This window comes from Tribolium castaneum, chromosome 7 (assembly GCF_031307605.1).
Source record: "Tribolium castaneum strain GA2 chromosome 7, icTriCast1.1, whole genome shotgun sequence".
In the NCBI taxonomy this organism is placed as follows: Eukaryota; Metazoa; Arthropoda; class Insecta; order Coleoptera; family Tenebrionidae; genus Tribolium; species Tribolium castaneum.
In genome coordinates, this window is record NC_087400.1 from 9,323,855 (window position 1) to 9,337,658 (window position 13,804).

The 13,804-nt window shown below is 28.9% G+C and overlaps 1 protein-coding gene across 1 annotated transcript in view; it reads left to right on the top strand.

Annotated features, from left to right (window-relative positions):
• Positions 1-3,175: 3,175 nt before the first annotated feature.
• Positions 3,176-13,804, top strand: part of LOC661666 (cacophony B) — a 35,834-nt gene continuing 25,205 nt past the window's right edge. The window contains 11 exon segments of the mRNA NM_001165910.1: positions 3,176-3,195; positions 3,255-3,401; positions 3,459-3,570; positions 3,620-3,759; positions 3,808-3,899; positions 3,953-4,108; positions 4,161-4,384; positions 6,632-6,735; positions 6,784-7,049; positions 10,504-10,704; positions 10,752-11,179. Coding sequence (NP_001159382.1) covers positions 3,176-3,195; positions 3,255-3,401; positions 3,459-3,570; positions 3,620-3,759; positions 3,808-3,899; positions 3,953-4,108; positions 4,161-4,384; positions 6,632-6,735; positions 6,784-7,049; positions 10,504-10,704; positions 10,752-11,179 — 1,890 coding nt within the window.

A 13,804-nucleotide genomic window follows, 5' to 3' on the forward strand; every position in this document is an offset into this window, starting at 1 on the left:
TTTTTAACTTAAAGCTTAAATACTAATTTTCAAGAATATAAGTTCAATGTAACTTTAAAAATGACATTTTTTAAATTCTAATTCTAAATTCAACTCCCCATTTAACCTTTTAGGGGTTGATTTTCCAAAAATCCTAAAGCATGCCTTTCTTTTTTTTAACCGAAAGTCTAAATACTAGTTTTCAAGAATATAACTTTAAAAATGACATATTTTTATTCCCCATGTAACACCCTTAGGGGGTAATTTTCCAAAAGTCTGTTTTAGGTACATGTCTACGTTATAAAAGCTACCTATTGTGAAAATTTCAGGTTTCTACGCTTAGCCGTTTAGGCTAAGTCAGCACAAACAATTTTATATAATAGATATTATTTTTCTATTATGCATACAGTCATGCTAAGTACACCTAAAAGACCTCATACTCTGTGCCTTTTGTGCCTTTTTCTGTTACATTTTTATTAGAATATCGTATTATTTATATTTTTGGAAAAGCCATACACGTACTGCTCGTTATCCTCTGAGAGAACTTTTATTTAAATAGAACTGTACTTATCTTACAAATAAAAAACAGTCACTTACACCTTTTTTGCAGCAACCCGTTCAATTTAAATCTAAACGATTGAAGATCTTGCAAACTTTTTAAAAGAAATTTATTTGTCTTCAGCTTTATGTCTTACAATTGTTTTAGAGCTTTAACCATATTTGCAGCGCTTTAAAAAATATAACTAACCGATGGTAAATGTAAAAGATTTTAACTTTGAATGCGTATTTCAGTGCTTTAGTAGAAATTGGGTTAAATTTTCAGCTTTTTGTCAACACCGCAGGCCAGGGTTTTAAATGCGCATGCGTTGTTGACGTTGATTCGTTGATATCTTGAAGATTTTTTTATTGTTCTTTAGAATACGATACACATCCACAGCACTCACTCATGTTTCGTATAAAATAATTACAGTGCCACCAAAACACAGGAAATAAATTAGGTTAAGAAAACAAAAACACTGCGCATGAGATAAGAAAAAGTTGGTAACCCGACATATTTCCTTCGGTAAATAAATATCTATAGTCTATGCTTTTAACCTTGGATAATTCATAATCAAGCACTGAAGTAAGCAAACCAGGAAATAAATTGTTTTTTTATTATTTACTAAAATTTGATAAAATGATGAACTTTCTTTCCAATAAATTTTACGAACAACCTAAATAAACACATTACAATTTAGGAACATTTTTCTACGTAATTTACCTCATATGAAGTGCAAATATAAGATGTTTCAAAACTATAAAAACGCCAACGTCGCATTTTACCAGATCATTTTTTTGAATAAGATTGACGAAATGTAAAATAGTTAATAATGAAAAGTCTAATTGAAAGTGTATATCACATTAGCTATTATATTTTAAAGTGCAAATAATCTATAGCTTTGTTCGCGGTCGATTTTTAGAACTAATCCTGAACTAGTCCAGAATTTATTTAAAGCGCATGTACGGTTCAAAATTAATTACGGATTTTCGTCCACCGCGAAAGAAAATTTTTTGTTATTAAGTGCACAGTCAATGTTTAAAAACTAATAAGCCATCCAAACTTATCCCCAAGTTAGAAACCAGTTATCCAAAAAACCTTAAATCAAAAAGTTATAAATTGTAGAAAACAAACCATTTTCAAATTTATAAACACCAAAGCATATAACAGCAAATTTTTAGAGAGAATGCAACGTTGGCGTTTTTATAGTTTTAAAACAGTTAATAAATTTCCTTACTCTATATCTGTTTTATGACCATTCCTAAGAGATTGAGGTCATAAGACTCTCTTCTCTTCTCTTCTCTTCTCTTCTCTTCTCTTCTCTTCTCTTCTCTTCTCTTCTCTTCTCTTCTCTTCTCTTCTCTTCTCTTCTCTTAGTAAGATATAAAAAAAAATAACAAAATAATTTTTACAATACAATATACAAGATAATTAGTCTGTTGAAGCATTACATCAAACAGTAAATAATTGTTTAAGTTATTCTTTCTTTTTCTGCTTAGTGATACTAAGGATACTTTAATCTACCTTCATACTTATTCGAATAAAATGTCTTTCATACTTTACTTTTCGCTTTCACCAGGTTTCGACTAAACACCTATCGAATTTGAAAGAAATTTCATTTTTCTACTGAAGAGATTTTAATTTTGCGTTCGCAAATTGGTAACAAGGTTAAAGTTTTAGTGTGCATACAGTTTTAGGTAAATATATCAAATTTTCTCAGAAAAATCAAGTCCTTTAACTTGGAATACCCTAAAATCGAACATTTTGTTTTTGAAAAATCTATTTGTTCTTACTCGTAAAAGACAAACATCTAGGATTTACCAAAACAAAACAAAAATCACGAGATTTTTTTGTACTTTTTACTTTTAAGCGTTACTGTTGTTAAAAACTTCTCATTAACAAGCCGACTTTTCCTATAAATTTTACCTTAACTTTTGAAATCAGATTGAAATGAAACTCTTTTCATAAAAATGCCTAATTAGTAATTGTAGTGTGTAATACACATATAAAATGTCTTAAAAATAGATTTGAAAGAAAAACCACAAGTAGGTCAAGATTTAACTAATTCGGAAAGTACCTATTAAACAAAATAATTAACAATTATTAAATAATATCTAACAATAAAGAGATATAATAATCATTGCACATAAATTGAAAGTGTATTGTCACAGGGTTTAATAAATTGAATAGAAAGAGGAAAATATGAATGACTCGGATATTTGTACGATGAATTACTGCAGAAAGATCATGTTTACCTATCTGAATGAATTGTAATAAATTATAGCGTTTTGCCAAGCCGTTTTTTTATTAAATAGAAACAATACAATTTCATCAATTCTATTTTTTACAAGAGTCGTTAAAAATTTATGGCCTAGTCTTCGACCCTCCTTGCAATTATCGATGTCAAATGGAGGCAGGACAAATGCTGGTTTGGTAACCCATTTCCAGTGCTGGCTCCGAACTGGCGGCGACGTCTAAATAGACGTCAGGCGCCGTCTGGATGCTTGCTGATGATGCCAGTTTGGAAGCTGGTCGCTTGAGGCTCTGCTTTATCAAATCGAAAACTCGCAAATGAACGATTTTTTCTCAAAAATTTGACAATTCAATATTTTGAAAAAACCTACTGATGATTTGTGTACAGTGTAGGAAATTGTCGAAATGTTGGCTGAATCACTCAGGTAAGAAAGCTTATGTTTAATTATTTCAAAGTAACAATATTTGTGATTATTTCTTTTAGATTGGCTGCAGAGCAGGGGGATCAAGGAGAACAGACAACTAACACAACAAAACGCAAAAAAACTGCACCTGGGGAAGGAGCAAGCTCTTTGTTTCTGTTTTCTGAAGATAATTTCATCCGGAAACAAACACGTTTCATCATCGAGTGGCCATATCCTTTCAAACATTTTTGTTCAATTTTTTCAAATTATTTTCCTTAACTGAAGCTTAATCCGTTTGAATATACAGTTATTTTAACAATCATCGCAAACTGTGTGGTACTAGCACTAGAGGAGCACCTACCCAATCATGACAAAACACTCCTAGCACAAAATCTAGTACAATTATCCCAATCTTTTGAACAAAAATTATTTTTGGATTTTTCAGGAAGCCACAGAAATGTATTTTTTGGCGATATTTTGTGCCGAATCTTTGTTGAAAATTCTAGCTCTCGGTTTCGTGCTTCATAAAGGATCGTACCTGAGAAACGTATGGAATATTATGGATTTTTTTGTCGTTCTGACAGGGTAAGTGTTTCTTACTTAACGGCTTTGTAAAATAAATTTGCGCCTTAGTGTTTTAACTGTGTTGATGCAAGATGTAAATTTGCGGACGTTGCGCGCGATTCGTGTTTTGAGACCTTTGAAGCTGGTTTCTGGGATTCCAAGTAAGACTTCTTTAAGAAAATTTAAGAAAAACTGTACTTAATTTTTTATCTAGGCTTGCAAGTTGTGTTAAAATCGATCATTAAAGCCATGGCTCCTTTGCTACAAATTGGTTTGTTGGTACTATTTGCCATTGTTATCTTTGCAATTATTGGATTGGAATTTTATTCTGGTGTGTTACACAAGACGTGTTACAGTTTGTATGATATAGGTTCGTGTGGTATTTTTTTTTAAATTATGATTAGTTTTTGTTCCTTTTGTAGATCAAATTGTCACAGAGGGTGAAGATGAAGTTCCTTGTACCACAGATAACGAAACACAAGCTAAACTTAGTGGTAGTAACTGGTGTAGAGATGGAAATTCAGTTTGTTTAGAACGATGGGAAGGTCCTAACCATGGTATCACCTCATTTGATAATATTGGCTATGCCATGCTGACAGTTTTCCAATGTATTACCATGGAAGGTTGGACGCCAATTCTCTATTGGGTACTAATTTAATTTAAGTGTTTTTATACTTTGCGTTTATAATATCTTTATTAACGTCTATCAGTAGGAGTCGTTTATGGCTCATTAAAGTACATTGTACAGGGTGGTGCATTTTCGATGTCTGAATAGAAAATTTCAGAAACTAAGAAGTTTAGAGATAAACGAGAGACACATTTTCAGGTACGTTTTTTTAAAAAATAATTTTGGTCAAAACTACATCTCGCTATCGTCTTGTTTTCGACTTAAACAGAAGTTGATATTTTATCGGAATATTAAAAACTTCATATCTTCCTTATTATAAAAGATACACATTTGAATCAAAGACATTATAGAGGCATTTTTTACAGAGAATTTAATAATGTAATCAACCTTTTTTAATCATTCTTTTAGCTGTAAGAACCTAAAGTTTTATTTTTTTAATAGGAATCATAGTTGGCTATGACATTTTCGAAAAGCTTATTTTTATTTGAAAACAATATAAATACAGTTTGATATTTTTATATACTTTTGATAAAAAATGTATTTAAAATATTTGAAAGTAGTTGGCCATGGAAAAATTATTTCACATAAAAGGTGTAAATAATTTAGAAATTGTGAACGGTTATTAAAGTAAAAAATGAGAAATTATCAAAAAAGCTATGCTAAAGTAATTGTCAATTGAACAAATATACAACTACAAAAAACAAACAAAAGAAATAGCACAAAAGCATGTGGTTTTGAGCTATTTGTTGCAAAACATATTGTATTTAACTCTATGTTGAAAGCAATTTCCCAAACAAATGCAATGCAAACAAATTGCTGGTATTACCTGTTTCAAAATTATAAAACCGCCAACATCGCATTTTCTCTAAAAATTAGTTGTTATAAATTATACTTCTAAAAATTAACAGCTAATGTAATTTGTAGTTTCAATAATACGGTAAATTGCGACGTTGGCGTTATTTTTTTTAATAGGACTCATAGTTAGCTATGGCATTTTCGAAGTTTTTTTTTTTTTGAACTGAAAACAATATAAATACAGTTTGATATTTTTATGCACTTTTGATATAAAATATATTTAAAATATTTGAAAGTAGTTGGCCATGGAAAAATTATTTCACGTAAATGATGTTGATAGTCTAGAAATCTTGTGAACGGTTATTATAGTAAATAATGTGAAATTATGAAAATAAACTATGTTAAAGTTGTTTTCAATTGAACAAATAAATATACAATTGTGGCAGACTTTAATTACATACAAAATGTGCAAAAAATGTAAAACGAAAAAACGGAGGTGACGTTGATAATGTTATGTATTTTTTTACCGCAGATGGGATTTAATTTTGGTGTTAGGATTGCAATTAATAGGATTAATAAGATATTTCTTTTTCCGACATTTCATATTTTTTATTAATCGGAAAAATTTGATGTAATTATAATTTATTATGCTATTTTTAAATTAATTAGTGTATAAAACATCATTAAATTATAACTACTTGTTGGGTAATACATTTTTCATAGTTTTAATCAAAAATCCAAAATTTTTTCATGGCCTACTATAAAGAAAAAGCGAAATGTTATGTTTTTTTTATTATTTAAAAAATATATTACACAAATAGACATATCTAATCAGAAAAAATAAACTTTTCGAAAATGTCATAACCAACTATGATTCTTATTTAAAAAAATACACCTTTATGTTATTACAGCTAAACAAATGATTAAAAAAACGCTGATTACTTTATTTATTTCTCTGTAAAAAAGTGTCTTTGAATGTTCATGTTTCAAATGTATATTTTTATAATAAGAAAAATATATTTTTTTTAGGATTTCGCTAAAATGTCAACTTTTGTTTATAAATCGTAAACAAAAGACGATAGCGGGATGCGATTTTAACCAAAATTATTTTCTCTAAAAACGGACCCGAGAATGTGTCCTCGTTTTTCTCTAAACCTCTTAGTTTTGAAGATCTCCTATTCGGACATCCAAAATGAAGCACCCTGTACTTGTAATGAATTTAGGGTATTTAGTTTTCAAGAGTTTCATCGATAATGAGTGGAATATACATTACGATATATCTAATCATCATTTCTTCTTTATTTAGTTTTTATTACCGTTATCAACAGACACAAAATTTCCTAGACCACTTTTTTTTTAAATAAAATAAGAAAACAGCATAAACTACTCTTTATAAGGGTTTTGAAGCACCCCTTATAAAACTTGTTTTTTTAATATACTATTTAACTATTTAAAATTTTTTTTTGATAGATGAATGATGCAATGGGAAGCACATTCAACTGGATGTACTTTGTCCCACTCATAGTTTTGGGGTCGTTTTTCATGCTAAATCTAGTCCTTGGTGTCCTCAGCGGGTAAGGAACACTTTTAGTTTGACTGTTTTTTTTCAATTAGGGAATTAGGGAATTTGCAAAAGAACGAGAAAAAGTGGAAAACAGACAAGAATTTCTCAAAATGCGACGACAGGCACAACTGGAAAGAGAACTAAACGGTTATGTTGAGTGGATTTGTAAAGCAGAGGAAGTTATTCTAGCAGAGGAACGCACGACTGAAGAAGAAAAATTGCACATTATGAAAGCAAGAAGAAGGGCAAGAAAAAAGAAGTTGAAAAAGATTGGACCTAGTAAAAGTACTGATACAGAAGATGAATCAGAAATGGGAGATGATGGTAAGAGATTTTCTTTAAACTATACAGAGTGTAATGTTTAACCTACAACTTTAGAATTTTGTGTAAGACTAAAATCAACTAAATTGTTTTTGGAATAAGGTAGTTCAAGTTTGTCACCCGTCAAATTTCAAGACAATTTTTTTGTGGTAAATAATAATGAAAAAACCGCTTTAACTCATATTTTTTTAAATAAAAGTAGGTACTCTATTATTTTCACGTCAATCAAAAAATATCGAAATTGTGTGGAATTTTATTATGTGCCCTTACTTACCTTTTACAGTTATTGAAACAATTACAAAAACTGGCTTCAGTTAATTATTTTCAATGATAATAATAATTGAAATAAATGTTCAATTTGTCAATTTGTTAAAATTTATTTATTATTTGAGATATGTTGTCTAGTGATATACAAGATAAGTCTTTTAAAAACATTTTTACTAAATATATCTTAAGAATCAATAGACACATTAAAATTGGCTTTTACTTTTTTATGCATTTGAATTTTTTCATTTCTTTTTTTTTCTTATAGTTAAAAATATGAAAATAATAATCAGTCATAATTTTATTAATTTTAGGGTAGGTTTACAGAAAGCGAAATGAAGATTTAATTTAAAATTAAAGTAATTTGAAATAAGTTGCCATTTAGAATGCATTAACAATTGTCAGGTTAATCGCAAATAAAATTTAATTGCAATTAAAATGTTCTGTAAACCGGCACTCAGGGCCAGTTTATAGAAAGTTCAATTAAAGTTAATTACGTTAGTGTTAAAAGTTAATAACGCGAATGAATCAATCGTACTGCTTCAATTTGTTCACGTGGTCAGTTTATCACGCATTTAATTGTAAATTAAATTAATGACGCTTCCATAAACCGGTCCTTAGTGTTATTTTAAGAAACGATGCTTAAATAATGTATTGAGCAAAGAATTATTTACATAATTACTGTCAGCACCACAATTATAAAAAGTATTAATTGCTCTAAAATGATCTAAAAAATACTTACAAACTTTAATTAATGAATGAATTTCATGCATTGGGAAAAATATAAAGTATTTAGTTGCTCACACAAAATGTGTTCAGCAAAATTCCAAAGTTTACATAGCAAGTAGTCGGTGACATTTGAGAGAATGAAATTCTGTGGTATCTTCTACAAAAAAAATTGATATAAAATTTCTATCTCTGGTATAATTTTTTTAATGTGAAGACACTTTTTTGCAAATTTTAACAAAAAAATTTTTAAGAAAAATTGGTTTGTATAGCAAATTAGAAATATTTATTAAAGTGTTTAAACATTTGTTTATTTATTAAAAGCTTTTATTTAACTTGCTTTGTTGTCTGTCTGTCTGTTTACATTTTCGGAGCTAAATTTGAAAAGGTTCTAGTTGTCCTAATGATTTGAAGTTTTGTATACTTAATTAATCTGCGTGACAATGCAATCCTATGTAGTTAAATACTCCCCAAAGAGGTTAAATCTTTTTTCATTTTGTAAAATTTTAACAGAAAACAATATAAGCACGAAAAGCCGCATAAACAAAGCTAAAGCTTTAGAAAAACGTTTTTTATATATATTTTTTATAATTAATTCTTAATAAGTAAAATTCATTTATGTATAAAGTAATAATTGAATTACTAATGTAATTCGTCACATTAGTACATATCAAAAAATAAACTACCACTTGACTTATCACATTCTAGGATAACAAATTTTCTTGTAATAAAATATTTTTTCTTAAATCTTGAAAAATCTTTACTATGCAAATTCTATACCATTGGAAAGCTTATGCAAAATGCTATCGATACCTGTAAAAAATAGATGGTGTTTCATTTGAAAAAAGTTAGTTATTCAGTTTTTTGCGTTTTGGCACATTCTATACATTATCTGCGTGTTTCAAGTAAATGTCAACTATTTGCAAAAAGTGCAAGATATTATGAAAAACGTGTCGGAAAATGTTTTTCAAAACGAAAGTTTAATAATTCCGAAACGGAAAGAGATAAACTTATAATAATTTATACAAAGTTACAATATTTTTTGTGTAGAATCTAATTACGCAAAAATATATGGGGTGTTTTATTTAAAAAAATACAACTTTGGTTCACCACCTTGTATACAACACTCTGTATATAATAAAAATATTTGTAGTTTGTGTACTTTAAGTCAATCTATTGGATAATAAAAAGGTATGGCAATATTTTAAGTAGTAAAAAAGTTATAGACCGATTACACACCTCTAGATCACCTGTATGTATTACTTTCAAATTCTTCTTCTATTGTAAAATTACACTAACATTGTACTGACTGTTTATAAAAGAGTGTAGGATCTCAGGAGGTTCTGGTATTTGGATTTTCCGCATTTAATCATTTTATTTTTATGAAATTTCTGAAAAGTACCAATTTTTATCTTCTGGGGTATTTAGTAAAACCAAATTTTTCATGTACTAACATTTGTTCGCATTTTTTTTAAAGAAGCCGCAAACTTTTAATACCTACTACGATGCAACATTTATTTATAGACAGATTGTAGTTTTGAGCCAGTTACTTTGAAAGTGTTGTTTTTTTAAAGTCGAAATTAAAAACTTAAAGAATAAATTAAATCTAAAGGCATGTAAGGATGTAAATAAATAAGCCATAATTAAATTCAATCCCATAAATACGAAAATTCAAATTAAAAACTAAACATTCTTCCAATAAACTCTAAGAATTCAAAACATAAGTTACATCTAATCCTAGTAAAATACGCATCAATAATAAAAAAGGGAGTCAAGTTTGCCGCCAGTTGTTGTGAGGTAATTTGTTTTTTTTATTATTATTTTGGAAGTTAAAAAAATGTAAACCTGAGGAAAATGTATTTGTGTTCAAAAAAAAAAGAAATTGATTAAGTATTTTTTTCAGCAAAACCACCAAACTTCAGATTAAAGTGGCATATGATTAAATTAAGTTGACAACTCCAAATGATTTTGTAATAATTTTTTTTATTATTTCAGAAATTATTCTTTTGTAGTTTTGTTTCCAATTTGTAATATTATTTTTACATTTTTTTATTAGTATTCAGGACACAATCTACTTTTCTTTTAGTACTATTTAAAAATTATATAACTTTCTTGAATTAATATTATATTATGTTTTCTTTTCGCATTTATTACTACTTTTGGTTTTGTTTTGTAAGAGGTTATGTAGAGTACCGTTAGCTAGACAGCGCCTCCTCACATTTTTTCTTAAACAAAGGCTACTATTATTATTATTGTTCGAAGTTATTGAATAGACCCTTTTTGTTATCATGTACTGACACTTCATTTTAATTCGCAGTATTTCTTACAGACTCCAAGAAAAGCTTCAAAGGTATGCTTAAAACAAACTTGTAGACTTGTAGCCGTAGAAATAGCCTATCAATTATTTATTTACAGATATAAATTTAGACAATTCAGTGTCGTAACAAATATTTGGATTTTTTTGCAGCATTTGGACGTTCGGCCCGTTCGCAAGGCGACGGAAAATGGGCCAAATTTTGGCGATCCGAAAAACGCTTCCGTTACAAAATCCGACACACGGTCAAAACCCAGTGGTTCTATTGGTCTGTTATTGTGTTGGTTTTCTTCAACACGGTCTGCGTTGCGGTCGAATACCACGGACAACCACAATGGCTAACTGATTTTTTATGTAAACTAGACAATTTTTTTTTACTCTTTTACATTTCCATGTTTTAGATTACGCCGAATTTGTGTTTTTGGGCCTGTTTTTGTCCGAAATGTTCGTCAAAGTGTACGCTTTAGGACCCCGAATTTACTTCGAATCGGCGTTCAATCGCTTCGATTGTGTTGTGATCAGTGGATCAATTTTCGAAGTCGTTTGGTCGGAATACAAAGATGGGTCTTTTGGATTGTCCGTTTTGAGGGCTTTGAGGCTACTTCGGATTTTCAAAGTGACGAAATATTGGTCATCTTTGAGGAACTTGGTCATTTCATTATTGAATTCAATGCGATCGATTATCTCCTTGCTGTTTTTGCTATTCTTGTTCATTCTAATTTTTGCACTTCTTGGAATGCAACTTTTCGGGGGCGAATTTAATTTCGACGACGAAACGCCACCAACAAACTTTAACACGTTTCCAATTGCACTTCTAACCGTATTTCAGGTAATTATTTTCATTGTTACTCTTGGTCGAGGGGTAAACGGCAACCCAAATTTTGTGCACCAGATTTCCCTTTTTGCTTTAATTTTTTCTAATTTTTCTTGATTTCCTCGAATTTTCTCTGATTTTTCTTGCTTTTCCCTAATTTCCTACAGGTTATTCTTGATTTCCCCAAAATTTTCTCGTGAATTAAATATCTACTTTTTTATTGGTAATTTATTTTGCTTATTTTAAACACGCTATAGCTTGTTTGCAGCTAAAACTATGTACAAATATAACTCACAAACGCGCGTTTCTTAAAATGCCCATGGCCAAGGTTTACTGATCACACATTACACTATTTCCAATTTTTGTAATATTAATATTAGTATTTTTGATTTCAAAATGTATAAAAAAAATAACGTAAAGTATTCGAGGATAACTGGTCTTTAAAATACTTGCTCTATTTCAAGCGTCTTTTAAAGTCCTCAATATCCTCTTATACTTTAACATACTTTTCACCGCAGATTTTTTTTCATTTTTTCAAAATTTAATTAAAATAACGGCTGGTCCAACCATCGAAAAAAGCTCCTTAACTTGTTTATTATAAAAATATAGACTTTTTATTTTTTTTTAGATTATGGCCGCATTTCTGCAACATGTTTCTAAAATATTGTGGTGTATACCAGATGCGGCAACCTTATCGCGCACCCAAGAAAATTGCGACTTCTAATGAAATTTTACACAGCAGCTTATACATTGATAGGGACCATTTTCGATTTTTATTACTTTTTTTCTTAATAAATATAATGAGGTAGCAGTTTTGTGAGATTTTGGACACTAACTGATAATTTAACTTCAAAGTTTTTCGACCAAATGAATCGTTACCTGCTAGCTCATCGAACCCTGGTATCAGAATTATAAATTTTTACTCTGTTAAATAATCGGTCTTTTTTATTTTGACGCAAACGATGCGTGATTTATTAGAAGATGGTATAACTTGCCAACAAAGGGATCAGTTACCAGTAGCCGACCTTTTTGAAGCCCCTTATTTACAGTCTTGTAATAAAATTGACAAAAACTGTTGCTTGTTTTGAAATATCCCAACTAAATCTTTTACAATCACAAGTAGCAACAACGTAAACAATTATCTGCAGTGAATACGCGTAGTTTAGTATAAAATTTAATTTGACTTTTTAGTCGAAAATATATTTTTTTTCAATTATTATCATTATCTGTAAGTAAAAAATTACCAAAAAATGTTGAACGAATTTTCGTAAGTGCGCGATAAGATTGCCGCACCTGGTATACAGGCTATTTCAATGTTAAAAAAACACTTAAACTTTTTTTTTCAATTGAAACACCCTAAATTTTATTGCATTCTTTGACGTAGCATTTAATATTGTTGACTTTAATCTTAACTTGTATTAAATTATTCTGCTTAGTTTTTGAAATAATTTAATTTTTTTGACAAAAACATGTTTTATTTGAAAATTTAATACACAAAAACAGAGAATCGTAGAAAAGTATGATTTTCACCACTTTATAGCAAAAAGTTTAAACTTTTCTGTATCAATTGTTTAGCGCATTACAATTAGAAACGTAGAAAAATTATAAAGTTTGTTAAAAGTTGAATAATAATATAATGTTAATGAACAATGTTAAAAGAAACACCCTATTTTTTGTTTTTACTTCTCAAAGATTATTAAATTGTCTGTCTAAAAATATTAAGTTTTAAATGCCCTAAAGTTAATAACTAAAAAAGATATTTTTCTTTAAAAGTTAATTTCAGCACATACATGAGCACTGTTGTAACCATGGTAAACTATACTATAACCACAGCAACTTCATCACAGACCACAGACTATTTGTTGGAATTAATACAGAAATTAAAAAAATTGCCATAAATTCAAATTTTAGTTATTTTGCTATAGTAAATAACGAATAATGACCTAAGGTAACATTAAAGTTATTATTAGCTGAAAATTTCACTTTTCGACTACTGAAATAATAATTATTTTTTTTAATGTGTAATGTTAGATATCTTTTGAGTAATCAGTTAAAGATACTTAATTGTTAATGTATTTAGGGAGACAATTTAAAGGTCTTTTAGATGCAAAAATAAAAAATTGGGTGTTTCGTTTAAAATTTTGAAGTTATTTAACTTGCAACAAGCCTCTTTATTCTTTATCTTCTTGATTGCAGTAAGCTAACAAAAATAATATATCATTCAAGTTTGAGTTTTTTTCTTTAAAGTGGTGAAAGTTCTACTTTTCTGAGGTTCTTGGTTTTTATGTAATAAACAAAGCGTGGTTTTGTCAAAAAAATTAAGTTATTTCAAAATCAAAAGAAAATCGACCTATAATAATTTAGCTTAAAAACATCAGTGTTAAAAGTTACATCCAAAAATGCAAAGAAATATTGGTTGTTTGTGTTGTAGATAATTTCGGAGACACCCAGTATACTTGAAAATTATTTTAAGTGAATGAGGGGGTTACTATGTACATTAGTATGACATTTAAATGTCAATAATAGACTTTTCACATCGCTCAGACACCCTGTATGTGTTTTTAGTTTGTGATAAATATTGTATTATTCGAGATGTTTATCTTATCGAAATTAAAAGACAATCAGAAATTTTAATATGAT